Raw genomic sequence first — 25,906 nt, 5'->3', positions numbered from 1 at the left:
AGGACTGACAAAAGTCCAGAGAACTCAGAATTCCCTTTTAGTTCATTTTTCCTTGTTTGTTTACGCAACCAAGTATCAGTTCATGACAAACAAACCCACAAACAAATAACCCTGCAAATCCCCTGGGAGCCATTTTATCCCATAAGAAGGCCCAGTGATTTTCCTGGTTGTGAGATTTCTCTTCCCTGTTGTCAGATTTCTGTTTAAACATTACTCTCAAGAGAAGAATCCACCCCGAGTCTGTGTCTCCCAAATTGCCCGTGGGCATCTCTGGATGTTTTAACTGTTTGGGACTGGCTGGATCCATCTTCCCATTTCTAAGGGAAAAGGCTTAGAAAGCTCTGGAACTGCTTATGTCTTCTTTCTCACAATGTCTTGAAGTGCAAATGAATGAAAACTAGGCAGATTAAATGTCCCTTACTACCCACAGGGACTTGTCATTTGACAGGAAAAACAAGCCTTGGCAGAACACTCCTGGGTTTATTCTGAATCTCAAAGGCTTCATGCTTTGGTCAGTGCTGAGGCTCTGCTGATGGCTGGTGTCCTCTTCATAGGAGTCTGTTTTGTATCAGTGCTTACCACTGTCTCGGGGTGTTGGGAGGTAGGTGGAGAAACTTACAATGTCTCTGGGATGCTCACTATCTCCACACGCATTCGGAGAAGACGTTTGGTGTGCACATACAAATAGGATGATTCTCTTATAGTTATAGTTATTTACAATGGCAGTCATGTGCTTTGCACTAAGCAGAGCCTGAGACAAGGATTCAGGAATGCAGTTAATTTAGGAAGGGCAAGGAATAGAAGGTAGACTCTGAAACCCGTGCTTTCTAGTTTGGGATGCTGCCCACTGCCAGGCTGTAGATTCAAACTAACTGCCCAGACACAGCACATGAACTTGGCAGAAGTGTCCTGAAGTAAATTAAGTGCTCACCAACCTCCAGGAATCAGGTTCCGTGCCAAACCCCAAAACTTCTAAGTGTGTATGTGTTTGTGTTGCCTTGATTATGGAGAGAGAGGTGATGAGTCAGAGCATGGAGGCCTGTTTGTGTCACAGGGATATTTTAACTCTGCTGTCATGGAAAGAATGGAACAAATGTCTGGACAGTCAAAACTGTTTTACCTTAAAATATTGCTTAGCAGGGAAGAGGTGGAATTATGTTTGCTTCTGTTCCATGCGCCTTCTCACAACCAACAATATTGAGTCGGGGAAGTTTTGGGGAATGGAGGGAAGTGTTGGACATCTGCGTTAGGAAAGCTAATTTAGTGGGCAGCCTTCCTGTGCTTAGGAAGATGATGCTCTGTGTTTGCTTGGTGGGCTCTGAATATCACTGATTACTCTGTTTTCCTCATTCATTCCTCCTTGCAGTCATTAATGTGCTGAACACCAGTTCTGCAGCAGGCATTATGCCAGATGTGTGCGATACAAAGAACACTAAGTCCCTGTTCCTGATGTCTGAAAGCTCTAGTACGTTCAGTGGACAGTTACAGTAAGGTGTAAAATTAAAGATAGAGATGCTTGTTGAGTGTTCTGCAAATCTAGAGGAAGGGCATATAACCCAGCCAGAGGGTTTGTGGGGGGGGGCCTTCTAGAAGGAGGTATTATCAACCCTGATTCTTAAAGAATGAGTAGAGGTTAACCAGGTGGAAGGGGGTGAGGGTTCTCGAGGGCAGTGATACAGAAGGCTGGAAGCATGCATTAGGTGGAACTAGAAAGACAGGCCCCTTGGGGATGGCATGTGGCTGCTCACACTGCCAAGAACCAGGTCGCAGGGAAGTGATTCTGAAACGTACGGTAGCTATAGCAAGACTGGAGGTAGGATTGCCTTTGGGGAAGAATACCTTGGAGCTATATGACTGGGGGGGCTAGTGGGAGAGAGTCAAGGGGACAAGTGAAAGTCCGTGATGAGGCCTGAGCCAAGAGGGAGGGTCCTGCTGTGGGGGAGGATTTGAGACCAGTTTGGGAAACAGCCTGGGTGGATGTGGAGTTTGATGCAGGGAAGGAGGATGGGTCTGAGAGTGTGACCAGGAAGGAGCGGGTACCCTTGATTGACTTGGAAAGTAGGAGGAGGTGAGTGTGGTTATAGAAATGGGGTGGGGGATGGGGAAGACAAGAGAGAGGGCGATGCCATGCCCTTCACCCTGTGGCCTCTGTGCCTGCCTGTGGAGACCTGGCAATCAGTTCAGTAGTCAAAATGCCAAGGGTGTTTTCACTTTGTGGTGATTTACATGCATCTACATGTCAGTCTGTAGATGTCAGGTGGCTTTCTGGATCTACCAAGTGCTCAGCTTTTTGTGTCCTGGATGTAACTGAATTCCACTGGTTTGAATGGTGTTGAAATGAGCCAAAACCAAGGATGGGGTTAAGACTCACCATATTTTCCTGGCTAGAATGCCCGGGGCTCTACTGCCTTGATATGGACAAAAAGTGGGAAAGAAGTCCCATTTTCACCACAGTTCAGTGCATTCTGGCCCCAAAATACAGCGTGAGACCTGTACACCTGTGTGGAGCACCTGTTCTTCTCTGGGTGATGGAGGGCTCCTATAATTGTCCTTGCCACTCCATGAAAAGCAGGACACATCTACTACACCACATCAAGATGTTCTGGGCAACGTGAGAGGTTCACCTGCTCACCCAAGTCAGAAATGGGGACTGCTGAGTGATAAAGAAATCCTTGAGAGATTAGTGCTCTTGAGAAGGAGCAATAATGGGGATGTGGACTAATATTACTGAGGGTCCATGATCTAAATGCTCAGGTGTATCCCATGGTAAATTACTTTGTAAAGGGCTCCTCAGTTTCAGTCTTAGATTTGAGAGCAATAATGCACTTAAGATTGATAAGAATAAGATAATAAGAATAAGAATAATAAGAATTAAGATGTTGTTGTTTCTCCTACTTTTATAGAATAAATAAGAATCCTAATACATGGATGAGCTACACTATTTGGAAAATTTTACCTTATTTATGTATTTTATGTACATCTATGTTACCAAAAGGATAAATCTCTCTCTCTCTCTCTCTCTCTCTCTATATATATATATATATATCCTCCCATCCTTTTGAAGAGTCAGTATATCATATAGATTTGGGTGTAAAAAGATTTAAGAAACAAATTCTCTAATTTCCCTTGGAGGCAGGTCCAAGTCCCCTTGCCTGCCCTTTGTCATAAACAAATGTGATCAGGAAGGGTGGCTGAAGCACAGCAGATTGCTCCATGCTGGTGTTGGAAGAGTATACCGTGGGCTCCTCTGTTGTGTGTTGAATGTGTTTCAAAGTTTCAGAGATCCAAGTCTAGATCTCCCAGACATCATAGGTTTTAATTTCCCCAGATTTTTATAAGAGGCATCCACGCTCTGAAGAGGACGAGGAGAGAATTATGAGTAGGTCTTTTAAGGAAATGTGTAATCCCAATATCGGGCAGTGTGAGATGTTCTAGAATTGCTGCTTATTCCCATTTTAGAAGCAAAACCAAATGGAAATGTAGCTCAATATTTTTGGCTCACCTCCCTGGCATAGAGCAGATCATTCCTGATGTGGAAGGGCTCATGACTTGAATGGCTGAGTTTTCCAAATCATTCACTGTTTAATTAAACCTCTTTAAACCTCCTTAAATACCCCTCTAAACACAAGAGCCTTTATAGGTGTTTGCTATTTTGGATGGACAGAATTCTAAAATACGTTATCCTCTCCTTAGCCTGGTGATTAAGAGCAGGGGTGTGGAGCCAAGCAGGTGGGATTTGAATTCTGACATTGGCCTCTGGATTTTGATCTGCACCTGGAAATTAGGGACAAAAATGCCTACCTATGAGGTTTAAATGAGGCAATATCTGGAAGGTGCCCATCATAGTGTTGGGCAAATGGCGAAGAGTTAATAATAATTGACTATAATAATACACGGTTCTTAATGATACTAACATGATGTGATTAACTTCTTGAGGTCTCAGGTTGTGAACGGTGTGTTTCCTGCCATGCGTGGAGTTTTTTTTGCCTCAAGAACTTCTTCTTTCTTCTGAACTCTCTTCCTGGGCTTTCATAGAGCAGGGGATAGACAGATCTTAGGTCTGAGCAGAGGCAAGAAAGGCAAACTTGACCATAAGGAATGGTGTGGCAAAGCCATTCGCAGCTAGATGATTCCAGAAGAATGTAGTTTTGCAGAAAGAAAACTGAATAATGTTAGTAATGAATCTAATAATGGAGCCTCCCAATCATAGGGTGCTTCTCAAATGTTGAGGGCTCCAGAAGATGGTTCACAGGATTCCCGCTCTCACTATTACTGTCCCCATTTGCCTACAATGCAAAAGTCTCAGAGAGCTTACATGACATGGACAGTTAAGACAGCACCCGAGTCTCTAGGGGCTTGGTTCTCTTTTGACCAGTCCCCATTCCTTCAGTGACTCTCAGTTTCCCACCCTCTCCCCACGATAATCTCTTTGGTGCCTGACCTGGGCCTGACCAGCTCTGGTCTTTTACCAGGTATCTGGAAGACTATTCCAGGATGTGTTGTTTTGGGGGCATGCAACTTGGTAGGAAGGAGGGTCCTGTGTGGGAGAGAGGTGGGTCAGCGTGGCCGTGGTGGGTCCCCTGTGAGAACAGGCACTCTCAAGGTCATAGAAATAAATATCTCTCTTGGCAGTTCCGGCCTCCGTGGAAGGACCTCCAGACACCATTACCAGCTTCCAGCAGGTTTATCTCTGGAAAGGTGAGTGGTGGGGCAGAGAGGGTGAACAGGACACAGATTACACCAGATTGGCCTCACCTCTCGTTCATGGGGCACTCTGCTCCCCAGAGAGGAAACTGTAGAGATTTGTTTTCCAAATGAGTGCTCTTTGTGGCATAGAAGGACCTGACTCTCATCAGATAAGATACCAAACCCTAGAAGAAATGTGTAAAGGGTAGAAGCCCCAGCAAAGATGGGGGAAGGAAGCATGGCTTCCTGTGAGATCAAGTTCACTGACCCCGAGCTGCCCTTGTTCCTGGAAAGGAGATTTGAGGCTTCTTAGGCCAAGGATGCATTTTTCCAGGGGACTCAGCCACAGATGCCATTCCCCCCTGAGGTCATGGCGAGCGGGCAGGTCCCCCTGTGCTGATGCCATGACCCCCGCTTAGAGGTAGTGCCCCTGTGGGTATGTGGAGCAGGTTGGGGCTCCAGATAAAACCCGGATTTGGCAACTTCTTTCTGCTCTGTTTGTTCTCCTCTGAATTTCCTGAGCATCGCCCAAGTGCCTACTCAGTGCCAGGACAGTGCAAGGCATGTGGGATGAGTCTGAGTGGGATGGGATGAGAGAGATGGGTGAGGCACAGCCTTCACCTGTAGGGAGTTCCAGCCTCGGGAAGCAGCGGGCGTAGCTGACCTGTACAAACTGTGGCTGTGAGGCTAGTTGGGGGAAGGGGACTGATGCCACCCCATGTCACTTTCTTCCTCTTCCAGGGATCCCTCCTCACTCTTGTGGGGTCCGCTTAGAGACAGGACAGTGCCCTGGGGTGGAGTCACTGGGTGTGATTTCTGGTTGTATTACTCACTGCCTTGTGGCCTCATGCACATCAGTTACACCCTCGCAGCCCTGTCCCCTTATGGGCACCATGGCAATAAAAGTGCTGGGCACACAGAGCTGCATGAGCTGGGGCAAGTGGCCCAGTGCCTAGTGTAGCCCAGCCACTACCCCACGCTGGTGGTGGCGAGGATGGATGGAGGGCATGAGGAAAAAGGAGGAAGGAAGGGGCGCCTGGGTGGCTCAGTGGGTTAAGCATCTGCCTTTGGCTCAGGTCATGATCTCAGGGTCCTGGGATTGAGCCCCTCATCAGGCTCCCTGCTCATAGGGGAGTCAGCTTCTCCTTCTCCCACTCCCCCTACTTGTGTTCCCTCTCTCCCTCTCCGTTTGTCTTTTTCTGTCAAATAAATAAAATCTTAAAAAAAAAAAAAGGAGGAACAGAGGGAGGGACGGGAGAAAAAGAAAAGAAGGATGCCCACTATATTCTCATTTTAAAGTTTTAAGATTTAATGAGATTATACACTTTGTTTTTCATTAGCCGTCCTTATAAGGTAGCTATAAAAGGGGACGGTATTTTATTCATTTTGCAGACAAGAACAACCAGGCATGGAAAAGTTCAGTGAAATGCCCTCCAGGCTTCCCAGGGGTGGGACCCCGACTCTGGCTCCAGGTTCAGTGCTTCCTAGTTATCAGAAATGTGTGAAAATAAGCTGCCAGCTGGTGAGGGATTAAGGACTTGCTTCTCCCGAGGATATTTGCCACCCTGAGCAAAAGCACCCAAAGGCGTGTCTAATGTCCTATTCTCCCCAGGGGCCCACTCTACTTTCAAGGAAGACAAGTTCCCAACTTGGAAATTTTATTTAATTTTTCAAATTCTGATTCACCTACTTTCCCTCTGAATATTCTGAGATGAGTTACCTCATCTCTGCGCATCTCTGTTTTCTCAGGAGTAAGTGACAATCTTAGCCCTCACCCTCACAGGGCATTATAAAGACCAATATTTATGAACACATCTCATTAGCTTTGCAATGAATCATTTCAATATCGAGGACAGTAATGATTCTCTTAATGAGAAGTTGGCTGATGTGCCCTCAAAGGCCAAGAAGTACAAGTTTCTGCCCTGAATTTGTTCTAGATCCTGTCTCGGGCACCTGGCTGTGGACTGTGAGGCTTTCCCAATTTGCCATTTCGTTGACAAGAGGAATACCCTCCTTTTCTCACCCCAACATAAAACAACAATCTTTTTTTCCCTCCTAGATTCTGACATGGGGTCTCGATCTGAGTCTCTGGGTTGTGGAAGAAACATGGAGCCAAGGCCAGTGTCTCCAACAGACACAGGTACCAACTGCAAAGCCTTTTTCTACACAGGGGTGCCCGGTTGTGGAGATAAGATGGTGATGCTCCACGTCTGGTCCATGCTTGGACCCGTTAGCATCCCTGCCCCCTGCGGCCAGGGACCACCCTCTCAGCTAATCACTTCACAAACACAGACAGCTCCTCAGAGGGGCAACAGGCACTGAAAGTACAGCGGAACCATTGCAGAGTCATCACTGCTCCTGGAAAAGAAAATGACCAGAACAGCAAAACCCAGCAAAAGTGATTAAACAGCAAGCTTCAGCTGATTGTGGTCAGTGAGTGTAAACGGAATGTACAGATTCTGGCACTGTTCAGTGAGGGAGATTTCTAGAGAGTCCTTGGGAAAGGGTCATTTTACTCAGTGGAAGATACAAATCCATATGTTAATAGGGACAGAGTGTATGTGCTGAGATGCTCTATCCCTAGCATCTCGAGTTGTTATTTCTTAGGGGGAGATAAAACTCAGAGGGGGAGCAGGGAGGAGGGGAAGAGGGAGAGGAAGGAGGAGGAGGAGGAAGAAGGGGGAAGGGAAGAGGAGACTCGGGAAGGCAAGGGAAGGGTAGACGGGAAGGGAAGGAAAGGGAACAGAACAGAATGGAACAGAAGGGAATGGAACAGAAGAGAATAGAACAGAAGGGAAGGGTAGATAGGGAAGGGAAGGGAACAGAAGGGAAGGGAGGGGAAGAGAAAGGTAGAGAAGGGAATAGACAGGAGAAGAGAAGGGAAGGGAGGGAAACAGAACAGAATGGAACAGAAGGGAATGGAACAGAAGGGAAAGGTAGATGGAAAGGGAAGGAAACAGAAGAGAAGGAAAGGGAGGAGGGAAAGGGAGGCACCGTGGGAGGAATACCGCACTGCAAAGCAGATAGATTAGGATTTGAGCCACTTCATTTGCCACTTACGTTAACTGCATGGCCATGAGTACTTTGCTCACCTTCTAAGAGCCTTGATTCATGTGTAGAATGCTCCTTGCTTTCCACTAATCCCATTATAGCACATCTGGGTGGAACACCTGGCACTTTGCCTGGCAGTGACCAGATGCCATCCAAGTCACAGGTTCTTCTGCTTTCTGGGGCTTCTGTCTGGCTCAAATGAGAGACAGTGCAAAGCCCACCCCAAATGGGGCATATTCCATAGTAGTTTGGCTGTTGTGAGTTCATTCTGCATTCATAGAGTTGCAGGAGCCAAGGGCTGTGCCCTGGTTTAGACTACAGGTTCTTAGGCCAGAAGAGCAGGCTTCAAACCCCAGCTCTGCTTCTGTCTGCCTGTGCGACCCTGAGTCACCTTCCCCGGCCTCAGTTTCTCCCTCAGTAAATGAGAGAGAGAGAGCAATCCCCATGAGCCAGGGCAGTTGTGGGAATTAGAGTAAGTAATGCTGAAAATTACAGGGGCACAGAGAAGGTGCTCAAAAGTTGGTGGCTGTTATTACATGGCAGTCGTGGTATTGGTGATGCTGATCCTAGCACTGAGCCTGGCTCATAGCAAGCATTCTGTAAAGTTCTGTCCCCAGTCCTCTCTCTTCCTGTATTGGGTGTCAGAGAGCAGGTCCCTGTTTGGCGTGGAGACTAGGGTCAGGGTACATACTCCTGTCCAGTGCTCTTCTCAGTGGTGTCTTTTGCACTTCGGGAGGTCTTCCGGCAGGAGCTTTAGTTTTGCCAGCAGGGTGGTGGGAGGGGTGGGTGGGTGTGCAGGAGGCTGCCCTGCCTTGCCCTCATAAGCAAGCACGTGGCTGGCTTTCTTCTGCACAATGACCTGGACCCTCGCCTTTCTGATCTTTGCCTGAGCAATATGGCAGAGTTGTTCTGCCTTGGGAACCTCCGGAACACGTGGCTGGCATTCAAGTTTATCTGCGGCCAGCCGTTGTTTTTCTGGTGAGCAAGGGTGAGCTCCACACTCCCTGGGGAGGGGAGCGGAAGAGACCAAGCTCCCCTTCTTGAGCCTCCTGGTGGCAGGCCTTGCATTTGGTGCTTCTCATGCATCATCTCGCAAAAGTCGGGGCAACTCTGCTGACTGGTGTCATTGTTCCCACTTCGTCAATGAGACATATAAGGCCTCAGGTACCTCAGTATACCCTGGTTAAGCCAGTCCAGCACTAACTAAGCAGCGCCAGGATTCAAGCTGTGGTCAGCTGCCTCTGAAGCCCGGGTTCTTCTAGAACACCAGCCACTCCTTGGCACAGGGTGGGCTCCAGAGCTGAGTCCTGGTGAGCCCCCGGCTGGTGGAGCAGATGGGTTTTGGTTTGATTTGCAGAGCAGACTTTTTTTTTTTTTCCCCCAACTGAGCCAGTATTTTTAACTTAGGAGATTTTATATAAAAATTGAGATTTTAAGCTTCTCTAGAGAAAAACAGAGGACAAGCTCGGGCAGCACTGGTTTCAGATTTCTGCCTGGCGCCCGTCCTCTGAACTGAGGTGAGCTGCCCTTGCCATCAGGGGCCCAGGTCTCCCTTGGCCCCAGGCCCTGCCTAGCACCAGGAACTCCAGCTGGCCCTACCTCCCCTGGGACACTTGTGTTTGGGGCTCCCCCACCTAAGCCATGCCACGGGGGTTGGGGGGCAAGTAGCCAGACCTCTCGTGGCAAGGTACAGGTGAATGACTTCGGGGCGATTCTGGATGTTCTGTAAAATCCATCATTATACCCCGTGTCAGTCCACATCTATGGAACCATCACATGACTCCCACAGGAAGGACCCCCCCCAAGTCCCCTCACCAGAAGGGGAGCTGGGCCCCACGCCCAAGACCTTGGAGGAAATCAGGGTGAATAGACCCAGCTCAGCTCGTTTTTCCCTTTCTCAGCTGATTACATTCCTGGGCTGAGGAAGATAACGCCCCTGAAGGAGTCACCCCTTTGATCCACTCCTGTCTGGCCGTGCCCAGGGCCACTTCCCTGCCTTGTTTACCTGGCCTGTGCACTTCGGTGTTCCTCTGAATGGCCTCACCATTCAGGGCACAGTGAGGAATTCTCCCCTTTCCGCTCCAGGTCACTTCAGTTAGTCTGAGTGTTTGAGACCTGCAGAGGGAAGCCAGCAAGGAGAGCCTCCTATCTGGCAAGGCCTGTAAATGGGCCCCGGCTCAACTCCTTGAACTGTGTCATGTCCCCAGAGTAAGCACCTCTACCAAGTCAGAGCTCTCATGAAGGGCAGAAATCAGCCCTTCACCCCTGGGCCTAGAACACTGAGCCCTTCAGCACTGGAGAGCCTCTTTATAGGGCTACAGAACATCAGAGAAGGAGGGAACAGCATTGACCTTGAGGCACAGGAGGACTTGGTAGGTGAGGAAGAGGGGTAAGCATGAACAGTAGTCCTGGGAGCAAGCAGTGTGGCAAGGCTTCAGGAGTGTAAATTGAAGCAATTGGAGATAAATCTTAAGACACGGGTAGAGCCTGGACCAAGAAGAAAGCTTGGACTTCTGTCCTATGGGCAGCACGGCACCCAGAAAGAGCCTTCAGTGAGTGATCATGGCACATGAAGATATAAGGAGAGACTAAGGGATAGTCAAGCTGGAGCTTTCATGGTTCGAGGCAGAGCAGAGCTGAAAGCTGTCTGAGCAGATGAAGGCTGCCATTTGGGAGAGAGCTAGGACTTCTGTGTGGCTTCAAAAGATAGGAGCATCAATGGTTCACAGTGATAGATTTGACTCCACAAAAGATAGGAGCATCAGTGGTTCGAAGTGACAGCTTTGACTCCATAACTTCTTAATGGTGGAGTACGGCGCTGTGGTCAGCCCAGACATGTCACGCAGGCTGTGGGGGCAACAGACGGAAATCCTGTCTTTTGGAACCAGATGGCTCCTAAGATTTCTTCCAAACTAAGAGTCTAAGAGTTTGCAACTCTGTAATTTTTAGGACTGTCTGAAACCTTCTGGACTCTTCCTGCCTGGCTTGACTCCCAGCCACATGGCCTCCAGACATGCCCTGAGTTCACACCACCTAAAGAAAGTGTGTGTGTGTGTGTGTGTGTGTGTGTGTGTGTGAGAGAGAGAGAGAGAGAGAGAGAGAGAGAGAGAGCGAGAGAGGGATGGTGGGAGACAGAAAGAGAAACTCATTGTGGAGATAAAGCAAAGGAAGTTGACTCTCTCCTTCCTTTTTAGATTTGGCAACAGACCTTTTCTCCCCTGTGGACCTTAACCAGGTCACTGTCAATGGAAGCCGATCCCTGCCCATCCAGCAGCACTGGCTTTTCAAACATGTGTTTTCACCTCAGCAGGCAAACCTATGGTGTCTGTCTCGTAAGTATCCTCTGACCTCATCCTTCCCCTTCTAGATTCTTTGATCAGGCAACACAGACCTGGTTAACAACTCTCGATAAAAAGATATGATGAAACTCAATGGCATAACTCAGGGATCACTTCAGTATTGTACCATCAGTAATACTGAAGAAAGACAGGACATAACCTGTATCTTCAAGAAGCTTATATGATAGATAATCTCTACTTTACTCCAAGAACCTATCATCCTTCCATCAATCTATTCATCCCTTCATCCACTATCCATCTATCCATCCATCATCCATCCATCCATTCATCCATCATCCATCCATCCATCCATCCATCCATCCTTTACTCAGCAGGCATGTGCTATGTTTAGCATGTGCTATGTTCTAAGCCTTGTGTTTGACCTTGGAGATGAGAAAAAAAAAAAAAAAAAAGAAAATGAATTAACTATGACCCCTCCCTGTGAGGGAGCTACCATATACCAGTGGGAAAGTCTGACGTGGTAGTGGGAGCAGGCAAGATCATTCACAGAGTTCACAAAGTTTTTACAGTCCTGTGGCCTTTGGTCTGAATATTTCAACTGCCTCTGAGATGGTCTTGGGTAGATCCAATGGAGTATTGCCCTGGTTCTCCTGCATTTCTGTGTGTACAGCTCACTCCTCACCCTGCTAGACTCTGCTTTTATTCAGAGCCACATGGGCTCTCAGTTTGATGGAGAGTCCTCTCTCCAGCTCGTAGAACCCCAGTATTTTTTCTTGGACCTTCCAGACTTGGTAGTCTCGACTCTCCTGGGCCTCTGTCTTCCCAGGAAGAATCCCTACCAGGCATTTCTTCCTTGTAGATCCTGTAGAGGTTCCTTTCCTGCAGGCCTCCCAAGGACTAAAACCCATCACTCTCTTTTTTGCAGGCTGTGTCCAGGAGTCCTCTTTCTGTCAGCTGGCAGAGATAACAGACAATGCACCCTTATATTTCACTTGTGTCCTCTACCCAGAGGCCCAGGTGTGTAATGATGTCGTGGAGTCCAATCCCAAGGGCTGCAGACTGATCCTGCCTCACAGGCCAAAGACTTTGTTCCGGAAGAAAGGTGAGTACTTGGTGGGATCTGCACAAACTGCTTTTCTAGTGGGCTCTGGGCTCTGTGGTTTTAGAAATACCCAGATTAACTTATTCTTTTTAAAATTAGGGTTACTCATGCTCCTTGTAGCAATGTGAAGCCATTTAGAAATGCATGAAGCTGATGATGGAGAACAATCCTGTTCTGCACTCCCACTCCTTAGAAAAAAACACTGTTAATGCACATATGAGTTAAAATTCCATTTCACTGTATACTACAGAAAATGCCAGCAGTGGCTTTAACAAGATAACAGTTGATTTGTTTCCTCCAAAGACATTAATAAGACTATTTTGGGGGGGAGGGATTTTTTTCCCCTTGTTCAGCCTCTATTTCTGCCAAGATGTTATCATGCTTCACTTACTGTTCTACCTGTTCTGGAGGTCTCTCTTACATATCTGCAACCTTTGATTTTACACTCAAATATAAGATAGGGGCCCAGAAACTAATTGGCAGGCTTGGAGTATGTAGTGAGAGCTTGCTGACTTGAAGTTTCCCTGTAGGGTAGTCTAGTTGGGCCACCCTTTGGGGAATCCCTCAGGTCATTATTTTTAAGTCTTTCCTGTGTAGGAATCTTATAATATCAAGGTGGCACCATGAACCTGGCTGCTATTTGTTTGGACGCCAGATTAGATTGGAAGATGAGATTCTCAACCTTCACCTTGTGGATGAACTTGAATGAATCCCCTAGTTTCAGTGTGGGACTCCCACCACGATGGGCAGTCCACCTGTTGCACCCAAGAGATCATCTCTTTTTTGTACTCTCTGGAGAATAAACCTTCCTCCTTCTTCTATGGTGGGGAGAGGACACTTGTCTCCTGTGCAAAAGAGACAAAGACATCTGGAGACCTCATTGCTTCTTAAGGAAATTTCCAGCCTATCCTAGTTTAGTCCACCATCATCCCAGTGATGCCAATGCTTAAACTTTTGGGGATTCCAGAAGGTGAATAAAGTTGTTTCTTGTTCTTGCCACAGAAAAATTGAGGATTCAGCTTTCTTAGTCTACAAATTCAACTTCATACTCTTCTGTGCGCTTTCTAGATTCTAGAACTTTGTTGATCTATCCCCTCTTCTATTTTCTTTATCCTTGTGGGTGTGATCCTTTACAAAATTCCCCTGACTGTTATTTTAGTGAGATTTGGGAGGAGAGCAAAGGGTAGGCATGTGAGTTCAATACACCATCTTTAACTGGAAGCTCTCGATCTGATATACACATACTCATCCTCATATTTTCATGGATACGACAAGTTTCTTCCTAAATAATATAATTTATTTCTTCCCCTATATAGTTGTACTGAGAGATAAAGTGAAGAACTTCTACACTCGCCTGCCATTTCAAACACTGACGGGAATTTCCATTAGAAACAAAGTGCCCATGTCTGAAAAATCCATTTCAAATGGGTAAGCTACTTCAGTCCCCTTAAGTATTTATTATTAAGACTTTTCTATATCCATGAAGATAACAACTTAATATCAGTTAAAGGCACACACATAAAAAACTGTAAACCCAAAGCAAAGAGTGAGAAGGTCATGAGGAGGTGGCCACACCTAAAAACTGTGGCTAAGTTAACGAAACACAAAATTTAGTCCTGAACTCCAAGTCAGCTGACACAAAAGGGAAACACTGACCCATATCTTATCAAAAACAATTGTCAAACACAGTAATAAACCGAATCAGCCAAGTCTCACTGTGTTGTATGCAGAATCTGGAGAGCCAGTAGAACCTTTAATAGGATCATAAGATTATAAGGACTTTTAATTTGACTTATTATTTTTAAAAGTATGTTATGATATATTTAGTTAGTTAGCTGTGATTTACTTGTTTTAATTGAAGGTGACATTTCTGTCAGCCCAGTCTATGGATCTCACCAACCAGAATCACCAAGAGGACTTTTTACAAACCTGGGTCCTTCCCTGGACCTACTGAATCATCATTTCCTGGGATGGGGCTCAAGAATCTGAATTTTAAGTAAGATTCTCCTCCTGGTGATTCTTTTCTACTTTGGAATTTGAGAGTCACTGGTCTATGATCTTTTGGTCTACGAAGTGTTATTGATCGATGAAACTGTGTCATGTTGCTGGTGTTGAAGATTTGCTTCTGAAGGTGACTTAAAAAAGTGTTACAGGGTGACCTTAAGATATGGCAGGATGCTGCCCATGAGGATGGGACAGGTTAGAGAAGGGGGGATGGAACAAGGGATCAGTCTGATCCTGGTGTTGGGGACTCAGAGAATGGTGGTGCCATGGGAAAGCATCTCATCCAGGCTGGAACTTAGAATTGGGCTTCCAAAAAAGGAGAACAAAGTGATGGGTGGGCTGGTGGGTAGATGGGCAGGACTCTGGGAGAGGAAACCATGGGGTAAGAGCCCACAGGAGTCAGGGAAGAGATGCAGTCAGCACTGGAAAAACTGCCCAAGACAGGGAGGTTTTATCCACTGGGATGTGACTTCTGGGATGGGTTCAGGACTCCTAAAACCAGGCAGGAGAATGGCAAGAACGAGGCAAGGTCCCCACTCCAAAAAGGAGCTGAGGGGTTGAGTGAGTCCTCAGGGATCAGAAATAAGTGATCAGAGCTGGGACATGTGGTCAGGGTGAGAGAAGTTAGAACTGAGCCCAGGAACATTGGCTTGGACCCACTAAGTTTCTCCAGGAATGGTCGTAGAAGCTGAAGGTGGGGTCTAGCAGCCACCTGAGTTATTAAGGAAATTATGTCCTGGGATGGGGCCTGGATGTGCTGACCCAACAAACAGGGGCATGTTCCTGAAGTGTAATTAGCCTACACTGCAGAGTGGATATGGCAGGAAGCTGGGTCAGGGGACAAGTGCTGGTCTTTGGCAACAGACACCTGGTTGTGTCACTCCGACTATAAGCTTACAGAATCCCCCATTTCTGCAGATGCCTTCACTACCATCTCATTCTTTTCCCATAGCCCCAGACTGGACTTTCTCCCAATATGAAAGGATTGTAGGGGCACATTCTGATGCTAGGTGAGCTTGGCTTAAAAACTGGCACATAGCAGGCAGAGAATAAATGCTTGGTGAATGAATAAGCCAATGAATGAAGGAGAAAAGAGTTGAATTCTGTTTTCAGAAGGAACTCAAAGCTAGGAATCCACTCATGCATACTGACCAAAGCACCCCCCACTTTAGGGAGTCATGAAGAAAGGAACACCCAGAAATAAGAATGACTGTAACTCCGTAGGTCCTGGGCCACCCACACAAACCCTCTTGCCCTCTCTTTCTGTTCTCATGCCAGCTTCTTCGAATGTGAACGGCTGTGTGATGTGGACCCGTGTTGCACCGGCTTTGGCTTTCTCAATGTTTCCCAGTCAAAAGGTAATAGCGATAATAATTCTGCCTGCCTGTGTGCAGCTCTTTGCAGCCTGGAAAGCATGCTCACACCTCTGGTCTTCTTGTGCTGGATGGGGAGGCGTGATTCTTGTTCCCAGATGGAAAGTGGGGCCAGGGAGAGGGAGGTGGTTAATCACTGGGATAGCTAGTGTAGGTCCTGGCCCACTGGCACTCCTGCCCTGCTGAAATGGCCTCCTTCCATACTCCCGTCTCATCTAAGACTCAACTCAGGCAGCCGGGGTAGATGAACTCTGGATCCATCCATATGACCTGAGTTGAAACTTGATTCAGTCACTTCCTAGGGGTGGGATCCTGGGAAAGCCACTTAATCCCAGAGTCTCAGCATCCCTTATCTGCAAATAAGGATACAAATGCTATCCCCTAATGGTGTTACATGATCCAGTGATATGGTGCAAACAGGGCCCTAGCACAGCCCTGGGCACATGACGGGTGCCCCATGAGGACCAGCTGCCTCCATCCCTGTGTTCTTAGACCAGAAGCTCATTGCGGTACAGGTTTTTCATCAGTGACTAAGGTCCCACCTGGAATATGGTAGAACACCCCAAATATCTACTGGGGAATGATGAGTTTGCAGAATTTCTCTCATTCAGATACAGTCTTCCATCGTGATCATTTTCCTGGTCCTGGTTCCTCTTTGCTCCAGGAGGAGAAGTGACATGCCTAACTCTAAACAGCCTGGGATTTCAGATGTGCACTGAGGAAAACGGAGGAGCCTGGCGCATTTTGGACTGTGGCTCCTCTGACACAGAGGTCCGTACCTATCCCTTCGGATGGTACGAGAAACCTGGTGAGTGACCCATCCCAACCAGCTGTGTGGGAGTCTTTAGTTGACCATTTCCTAACCATGTATTAGGATGATGTGCTTAGGCTGGGAAGTAGATTAGCTGGGATTCATTGGGTACACATGACAGAAATTGATTCTGTTCAGTGTAGGCAGAAAAGGAATTTATTAGAAGTCTGCTGATGGACTCAAAGAAAAGATGACTCGCTAGGTCTCAGCGACATGGATGCATTCAGCAGGAAGGGATGGATGCATCTCCATCATCAGGTTTTGGTGGTTATAGTCAAACTTTAAATTCAAGGGAGAGATACTGGCCCAGCTTGGGCTATGCATTCTCCCATTGCTAGAGGGAAGGTGGGAAGGCTTGAGTGACAGTCCCAGCAAGACTGGATGCACTGAGGGAGAGGAGGGTCCCCAAGGTACAGTTAAGGTGTTATTACCGGCCAGGGGAAACCAACAGATGTGCCCTCTGTCAAGGTCCCTTGTTTTTTGAAACTTGATAGTTAATCAGGATAGTAGAAACACATGGCAGTCTTGGGACAGGAAAGAGGGGCACCAATGTATATTTGACAACATACATGGAGTTGAGATTTCAGGGTGAAGGCAGGGTTGTGTCAGTGTGGACACTTCACACATCTGTGCTGAATATATCCCAGCACATTTTAGGAGCTCAATTTGAAAGTGGTGAATGAATGAATGGTTTGCATGTTGTGATGGAGAAGCTCCTACACTCAAATGAAGAGATACTAATGTCTTCCCAACTCTGTCATCTACTGTGGGTTTGTCTTTGGAAAACTCTTCCCTTTCCTCCATTTCTCTGTTGGTAAAACAATGAGTGATACTCACTCCGGTCTTACCAGCTCCTACCTTCCAAGTGTGTATCAGTGTGGGTACTCTCGGGAACAGTGGGGAGTTGCATGGAGACTGGACATCATCCCCCTGTGTCCCAGAAGCAAATTCATAAAGATGTCTCAGATACAAAGAGATTGAAAACCCTGTCTGAGTAGGTGTCCAATGGAGAGGCTGAGCTGAGGTTCATTATCTCTGGTCTCTCCTACTAGTGGCTTCCTCATTAGTTTCAGAGTTGATGATAAGACAGATGCTGGCCCTCCTGGGGCACCTGCGCTGGAAATGAGAGTCCTGTGATTTCTGGCTTGGAGGAATCTTAGAGATCCTTAACTTTGATCTCTGTATTCTTCATATCACCCAATACAACACATTGCTCAAAGGAGGGAAGGAGAGGAGACCGATATTATTCATGGGTCTGCTGTGCGTTCACATGTGTGATGTGTCCCTGCTTGTGCTGGTTCTTCTACATGGGTGTATAATTCACTAAGCCTGGTGCCCTGTGGAGTAGGCATTATTTCCTCCATTTCAAGATGAAGAGAGAATGGCATAGAAAGTTGAAGCTACCCAACCAAACCACACAGCGAGAGTCAGGTTGAAAGCCCAGAGCTCATGACCCCAAACTTCACTCTCCTCCATTTCCATGCTGGCTGGTGGGTCTTCGATATCCAATGAGAGATCAGATGGGAAAATGTCCAGACCCTTTGTCTGACTGGTTTTCTGCTAACTCAATTAATTAATAAGCAATTGACTAGTACAATGAAGAACACAAAATAAAACTGACTAATAAGCTAATAGACCAAAAGTCAATGATTTGGCCTCTGGTTCCAGAGCCATCTTCTACTTGAGGGGCCGGAATGGGGTTCCTTGGTGGAATCTGGCCCTTGGCCCTTGTTCATGAGCCTACTAATCCCCAAGGCATTCCTTGGCTTCAGGGCAGATTTATTTGGAGTTAATTATTAGCAGGTTGAACAGAATCTTCCCTGTTGATGTCTACCTTGAGAATCCTGTGACCGATCCTTGGTCTGAATTCACCAGTGTTAGGGTAATGCTTTTTAGTTTTATTTTAACATCTTGATTTATTTTAGGAAAAACCTCAGAGTTGTATGACAAGAGTCTCACTGGGTCTCTATTTAGAGAAGAATGTTCTATGTAGGCTTTTACTAACTCACAGGGACAGGGGAGAAGGGAGTGCCTGCTGAGAACAGCAGCCTCTTGGGAGACCCAAGGCTAGCTGTGAGTATTGGGGGGGCTTTGAAACAGAACTCTTACCCTGCAGAACCTCCCTTCCCATCTCTCCTCCCATCCCTCTTCCCATCTCCTCACCCTACCAAAGACTGAAAAATGTCATTTTGCATCTTCATATTGCTCAGGGAAGAGTTGGGTAAAAAGAAGCTTAAGAAGTAAGTCATTTGTTCAGAAAGATCATGGGAATCAGACCGGAACATTGCAACATCATAGCAGAAGTTGGCAAAGCAAAGAAACCAAAATGCTCATTGTCCCGACTCATCCCATCTATTCTGTTTCTTCTCATCTGACGGCACAGACCACTAGCTTTTGCCAATATATATTTTGTAGGGTCAGGCTGGGGACTCAGAGTCTGTCCAGAAACTCCAGGCCAGGGCATTAAGTATTCCCAGTGGTGCTCTCTTTCAGCGAGCTCTGACTGAGTGCGGACCATGCCCAAGGCCTTTGGTGTTACCAGCCCAGCCTATATTCCTTGCACTCTTCCCGTGTGGTTGGCTGGATAAAGCAGTAGCTTGTCTAATCTTCATAACCACTGTGAGATGAGGAAAGGGAGGTCCAGGGAGGTTAAGTCACTTGCCTAAAGTCACACAGAAATTGTGTCTTGTGCACCCAACTATATACCATAATTATTGAGCCCATCAGAAAGAACTAGGTCTGAACTTTGGCTCTGTCATTTGCCTGCCTGTACCTTGAAGGGGGCATAAGACCCTGATCTTCCCTTCTCCATCCATCCTGCACATGAAGCATTAGTTTTTCCAGAAAAATCCTTTGCAAGAATTTCTGTAATAGACTTCGCTCTTGCTTCTGAACCATGGCTTGGCCACTTAGTGTACTGACATCTGTACTGAGTGTTTACCCCAGGGCCCTGGTGAGCCCCCAGCCTGAAAGCCAGACACAAGAGGCCTAACACAGGTCTCCTTTCCGAAGAACTAGCCCTGAGGAAGGAGAAAGGAAGTGATACTCACTGAGTTCCTACTGCACGTCAAACAGTGTGGGAGCCTGAGAGGCAGAAGTTCCTGCCTGCGGAGCAGTTAGCTGGGCTGAGGATGCAGGTGTGAGAGAGACAGAACATCTCTGAAGCTTGGACTTTATGTCACAAGAGCGCGTCCCTCCTGTACTGATTTATTACCTCCCTGTGAAGTTGGCTCTATTCCTCTCTCCTTGTGAGGAGACAATTATTCTCTGTAATCAGAGAGCTACTCAGGGACATGAGGACAGAGCTTACCCCCAGGCCAGTGTTCCTGTGGCAGGATCCACGGGAGCTTCTGGAACACAGAAAGGATTATGCAAAAGTGGCTCCAGGGCAAATCTGGATGTAGATGAAGAAGAGCATGCTGAAGGGAGCAGTGGCCACTGTGTGGGGACAGGCATCAGGCCGTGGAGGTGGGGTGCACCATGGTCCTGCCCTCACAGCCCTCAGGCCTTCAGAGACCTGCCTGCAGGCCATTGGGCAATCACACCATAACCTCCATACCAGGCTGCTCACAGAACAAAGGCCAGAGCTTAGCCTCCTGGGATCCAGGAGCAGAGAGCACCAAGAGGGGACACGAGAGAGCCCACGGCAGTGCCCTATCTGATTTTACTGTCCACAGTGCACAGAAAGTACCATGTGTCAGCTCAGAGCTGAACTTGATGCTGAACGACTCTGTATGCAAATGAGGCTGTTGGCAGCCCCTTCCTGGCAGTAGGACCCTGGAGCTAGCATTCTTCGCATCCAGGAGGGGAGTAGCTGGGCAGCTGGTCTGGCAGTGCCCCAGAGCCCAGGGTTTTCTGGAAGGGGAGGGCCTCGGGGGCACTGGTACCTTCCGTTTGCCCTTTGAAGACAACTAGGGCGACCTGTTCTCTCCCCAGCTGTGCATGGCCTGCAACAGGCACAGGGTCTCTGATTTCTTTGTAAAGTCAAGTGTGGCGTCTAAAAAAAAAACAAAAAACAAAAAACAGTCGAAGCCACATGGTTCCCGCCCTGTGCTAAGCAAATGTACTTGGACCTTGTAGCGATTCTAGATGTGGGAACATAACCTGGGAAGGAAATGAAAAATGCTTCTCATTATGCCTCCTTACAGTCCTCGTGGAAACGGCCACCTGTAGGCAGTGATACAGAACGGTCCACTCTCCATTCTCACTCACATCCAGCCTGGTCCTCAGCACCAAGCTGGCTCTGGGCACCAAGCCAACATTTTGCAGCAACATCTTTCTTAGTCCCCAAGCAACCCAATGCAGTAGGGCCTGCTGTCACCCCCGTTCTGTGCTGGGCTGACCAGGGTTTCACAGGTGGCAAGGGAGAGGGGAAGCCCTGATTTGCCATGGTGTAAATGTCCCCACCATGGCCACTTAGGCTACCAGCTTGCTCTCTGTCTTATCCCAAAGGCACAATCCTATTAAGAAATACTATAGGAGGTGACGAAAAGTAAGGAAAGAAAAAACAACAGTAGAGTCATGTGATCTGTTCTGTGCTGAGATGAGCTGCATGGTGGGGCTCCTGGGAATGGGCTCTGGCTCGCCTAATGCCTCCGTGACATTAGACATTTCTATATTTCCCAGTGGTCTGCGGTACAATAAAATACACTGTGTGCTCTGTGTATGCCACATGCCTTCCTTACAGTACAGTATGACACAATACACCATATAATACAGTACAATTGCAGGACTCCTTGGCAGGCTGCCCTTACCTTGATTCCAAGATAGATTTCCAGAAGCAGAGTTACTGAGTCCGAGGGTGAGAACATTTGAATGCCCTTGACAAGATGGTCTCATTGTTCTCTGAAGACTTCACTCAGTCTTAGGACCTTTGCTCTGAGAACCACTCTCTTCCAGGAAAGACAAATATTTCAACACACAAACCAAGCTGGCCTGCTGGGTGTAGTAGGGCATGACGGTGGTTAGCAGTTCTGAATGTCGCCTGAGGAGCTCACAGAATGTTGGATGACCGAAACCAGAGCTCCGTGGTCCCCAAAGTGTGTCCCTGAGAACTTGTTAGAAATTCCAGATTAGGGGCGCCTGGGTGGCTTGGTGGGTTAAAGCCTCTGCCTTTGGATCGGGTTGTGGTCCTGGGGTTCTGGGATCGAGCCCCATGTTGGGCTCTCTGCTCAGTGGGGAGCCTGCTTCCTCCTCTCTCTCTCTGCCTGCCTCTCTGCCTACTGTGATCTCTGTCTATCAAATGAATGAATAAAATCTTTAAAAAAAAATGCCAGATTATGTGCCCCACCTAGAACCCCAGGACCTGCTGAATCAGACACTGTGGGGGCAGAACCAGGGTCTTAGAATGATGCCTGGGAGGCAGTGGATGTTTCCAGGCAGGTGAAACCAAGAAAAAAAAAAAAAAATCCAGCACAACTGGAGGTTCTAGAACCGAGAAAGGCTGGGTCATGGCTCACTGGGCCAAAGTGAAGAAGGGAAGGGAGAGGTGGCACTTTAGGCCAGATTAGGGCATGACTCTAATCTAAGGATTTTCAGGAGGCAGAGGAGGATAACAGTGGCAAATTGTGTCACTGCAGAAGGGCAATGTTAAGAGCGAATAACGGCCAGCATTTATTGAGTGCCTACTGCATGCCTAAATCTTTACATGTGCCAACTCATCTAAACCTTACAGGCCTGAGATATATATTGTTGTAACCCCTATTTTATAGACAAGGATGCTGAAAACAGGGAGTTGAGGTAACTTTTTGAGGTCACACATACGGAAGCATCCAAGCCAATGCTGCCCTGGGCCTCTGACCCCAGAGCCTCACCCTTGACTGCTGCTCCTACCCCTGCAGCTGGACAAGCATGGAGATTAGTCTGGGCCCCTGGGAGAAAATACTGATGGAGCTTTAGACCTGTTCAGTATGGTGAGAATGAGGGGAAGAAGATAGCTAGCACTTACAGATCACCTACTTAGTACGCCTGATGTCTCATTTAATTTTTCACAGCATCCTCCTTTTATCAGTCCTGACACTGGGTCTAGAAAAGTCAGATGACTTGTCCCTCCACACTGTTTCTAAGTGGCACACAGAGATTCAGGTCCAGCTCTTACCCATGCCTGGCGCTCCATTATCTCCTACCAGCCTCATGGTCATTCTCAAGGTGGACTTGTATTAGCCTCATTGTGCACATGTGGAAATAGGCTTGGAGGGGTTTAGTTTCTGGACCAAGTGAAGAGTCAGGAAATTATGGCTGTGAGCACATGTGCTGTTCTCCACCTGTCCCTGGAACAGGGCAGGACTGCACCTGTTCACCCCCCCAGACTCACTACTGGCTTTGGTCAGGGACATGTGTGCAAATGAGGTGTGTGTCCTTTGTAGGCAGAAGCCATAGAGCAAGAGTGAAGTTTGCTGTGTTTCTTTTTCCCTGCTGTTGTGGAAACCAGGGGCATGGTGGAGCCCTCTTCCACCCGGGATCTGGGAGGGGATGACATGGAACCAAACTCCAGCCCACCTGCTGTGGATATGAGGTATAAGGGACAGACCCTCCTGCATGGTGGTTTTAAGCCACTGAGATGTGATTGTCCCCTCAGCCCAACCTAGTCCATCCTGACCGATTCAGGATGTCTCCGGGAGCTGAACACAGCCTTCCTGCCTTGCAGGTGTGATTTCGCCATCACCTCTGAACCTCTGTTAATGCCTTTGAATGTGTAGGGGAGCTAAAAGGCTGCCTCTTCTTCTTTTCAGTTGCTCAGGATGATGCTCCCAGTTTTTGCCCCCCGGTGGTTCTGCCTTCCCTCCCAGAGAAAGGTAAGCGCATGGTCTTTTCCACCTCTCTGAGGAGAGATCCACTTCCCTGGAGAGTCTTCTCCTCTTCCCCTTAGTTTTGCACACTGTGGATAGCTCGCACGGCCCTCTCGTCTTGGTTAATTCAAGCTCCTGTCAACTGCACACATAGGTAGATAGGGCAATGCTGGCACCATGCCCATTTCACAGATGAGAAAACCTGCTCCCAGGGAATAAATGGGACCTTGACTGAAATGCCTTGACTGACTAGTGTAATCCACTGGAAGCCGAGGAGGGTTTAGTCCGGTTTCTGCACATTTCTTTCCAAGGATTATTTTCACCCAGTCCAAAAATGCCTACACCTGCCCTGTCCTGGGGCAATGTCAAGAATGGTGACTCTTTTGTCCCCAGAAGGAAGAACTAGCCATCTCTTAGTGCAGAGAAGCAGGGACTTGCAGTCCTCAGCCAGCTGGGTGGCACAGGAACATCTGAGGCAGGGTCTTACACCCGGGACCACGGCCCAGACTGAAGCTGCCACCTGGTCCTGCACATGGCGTACGGCCCCACCAGCACAGTCTTGTCTGGTCACAAGGCAGCAGGAAGTGTGGGACTGGGGTGGGCTCAGGGCAGGTGAGCGTGGGCCTTGATGCACATCCTGGTTCTGCCTTCCTTAAGTCAGGAAATGACTGCAAGGGCCCAAGCGACGACGTTAATTCCCGTCCTGTGACATGATGTCTGAAGAGCTCCAGACACCTGTCATTACGATCCTGGTTGAAGAGACAGAATGTACCTTGTGTAGGAGGGTATCACTTAGCCAAGGCTGTGGCTAAAAGTGTAAACGTCCTCAACAACCCAGGTTATGAGCTGCTTCCACCAAGTTTAAAGAGCTAACTTTGGAGATTGTATGCACACGTGGATATTTTTTCCGGCACATTCTCTACAGAATTGTATCTGTGTCTAAACAGTTGAAGACTTTATGTCTAGGACTTTGGGTGTGAGAGTTGTACAGGTATTGCATGGTGGCCGCATTTTGAAGGGCTGTGACGTAGGAGTCACCATTTGCCGAGTCGTGGATGGTGGACAGGGAGGGGGTCGCTTAGGATTGGTTGACACACCCAAGGCCAAGCAGGGAATACATTTCCCAGCCAGACTGTGGTCAAAGTTGATATCAACTTTTATCAAGATAATGTAAAAGCAATTGAAATAATCAAATTGTCCTCAAAGATTTATGGTTGAAAAAAACCCAACTGGTTCCTTGTCTCAGTTCTACCGCCTGCCACTTCTGCTCCCAGAACCTACCTCGTTTAACTCTTAGAGGTGTCTAGTCTCTTCCTGGTCTCTCTGATTCTAAATAACACGAGGATCCTGCTATTTCTTGATTTGTCCATCTTGGAAGCTACTGTTGAGTTCCTGGCTTGAATGGGGGAGGATTTGGTCTTCTCTTTTATCACCCTTTCCAATGTTCCCCCTTCATTTGCAACATGTAGTAATGTCAGGACTTGGGGTCAAAACAAGAGTGAGTATTACTTGCTCTGTCCACATACATATGGCTCACGGGGGAGCCCCACAGAGTGAGAACGTTCTCCTGTTTCCATTACCAGTCACTGTGTGTGGGTGGCTCATAGTTCTGCTTCAGCCCCATGTTCCAACTCTGCCTTCCATGACACCTCGTCCTTCCTGGGCTTCCTGGGGGGCCTGTGGAACAGACAGGTCAGACAGGTGCTCTGCAGGCACCTGGGGATTAGCTTCTCCCCGCTAACATGGCTGTTAACACACCTCCCTCTTCCTCTCCCCCCTGAAAAATGTGTTCAATTCCCTTACCTGCTCTTTGCTCATTCCCTTTACTTCATTTTATAGGAGGGAAAGAAGAGAAATTGTGCTGCATTTAATTAAATGCGAGAATATAGTCTCTTTTGAAGTTTTTTAACATTTAGCGAAGGCTCCATTTTGTCCTCAGCACTGCACTAATCATTTGATCTTCACCCAAATCTCGAGAGACCCAAATCTCCTCTTTTAATATCGGTTAGTTGTAGAAAATTCAAACAATGCAGAAATAGAGAAGACAAAAATCACAGAGTCACATAGAAGTCATGCCAGTTCAAACATTGCTTTATTTGCTTCTAATCTCTTTAGACTTATTCTGTGGTCTCAGGTAGTTGTAAGCTCTCCACGATGTTACTCTTTTGCTTTTAACGAATAGAGCATCCTGTGTATATTTCCAAATTATTATAGATCTCTCTAAATCATGTATTCACATATGCATATGCTCGTTCATACATGTATATTCATTCATCCATTCATTCATTCATTCATTCCTCTGTCACGATGCTTCCCATCTGGTGAGGAGGAAGCAGGTAAAGGCAGGTTGGTGTCAATTAGCAATGGTTTCTGTACTCTTTGACCAGGTAGACATGCTGCCCTTCACTAACTCGTTCCTCTGTTTTTGGACATTTGATTGTTTATGACGCTTCCCCAGTACAGAAGTGCTGCAGTGAATCCCTGAGTACATAAAGCTCTTCCCAACATCTAGGTTACCTCTCAGGGGCACATTCTCCAAAGCACCATTACTGGGTTTGACAACTTTGTATTTTAAGACTCCAGGTTTGTGTTGTCACATTGGTCTCCAACAGCTGTTCCTAGTGGCACCCTCGCAGGCAGTGAGTTCATTTCCGTCTCTGAATGTCAGAGGCGTACTGTGCGATAGGAACAAATCAGAGCATGTCTGCCCTCAGGTGACGAGAGTGCTTCCACTCTGGTTTCGTGATCATTGGTATTCCTGGGACTTGAAGGCCCCAACCAAGAAGGAAAAG

General features: G+C 47.5%; 1 protein-coding gene across 1 annotated transcript in view; it reads left to right on the top strand.

Moving 5' to 3' along the window:
* The window catches only part of LOC111146558 (thyroglobulin), a 238,337-nt gene that overhangs the window by 76,028 nt on the left and 136,403 nt on the right, over window positions 1-25,906 (top strand). Inside the window, exons 28-35 of the mRNA XM_022502145.1 lie at window positions 4,633-4,698; window positions 6,746-6,826; window positions 10,932-11,069; window positions 11,962-12,138; window positions 13,455-13,566; window positions 15,421-15,500; window positions 16,180-16,323; window positions 23,058-23,120. Of these exons, the coding sequence (XP_022357853.1) occupies window positions 4,633-4,698; window positions 6,746-6,826; window positions 10,932-11,069; window positions 11,962-12,138; window positions 13,455-13,566; window positions 15,421-15,500; window positions 16,180-16,323; window positions 23,058-23,120 (861 nt within the window). The remainder of the gene's footprint in view (window positions 1-4,632; window positions 4,699-6,745; window positions 6,827-10,931; window positions 11,070-11,961; window positions 12,139-13,454; window positions 13,567-15,420; window positions 15,501-16,179; window positions 16,324-23,057; window positions 23,121-25,906) is intronic.

The sequence above is a fragment of the Enhydra lutris genome, unplaced genomic scaffold, assembly GCF_002288905.1.
Source record: "Enhydra lutris kenyoni isolate GAN:26980312 unplaced genomic scaffold, ASM228890v2 scaffoldscaffold14, whole genome shotgun sequence".
Taxonomy (NCBI): Eukaryota; Metazoa; Chordata; class Mammalia; order Carnivora; family Mustelidae; genus Enhydra; species Enhydra lutris.
This window is presented reverse-complemented; position numbering and strand designations above follow the sequence as displayed.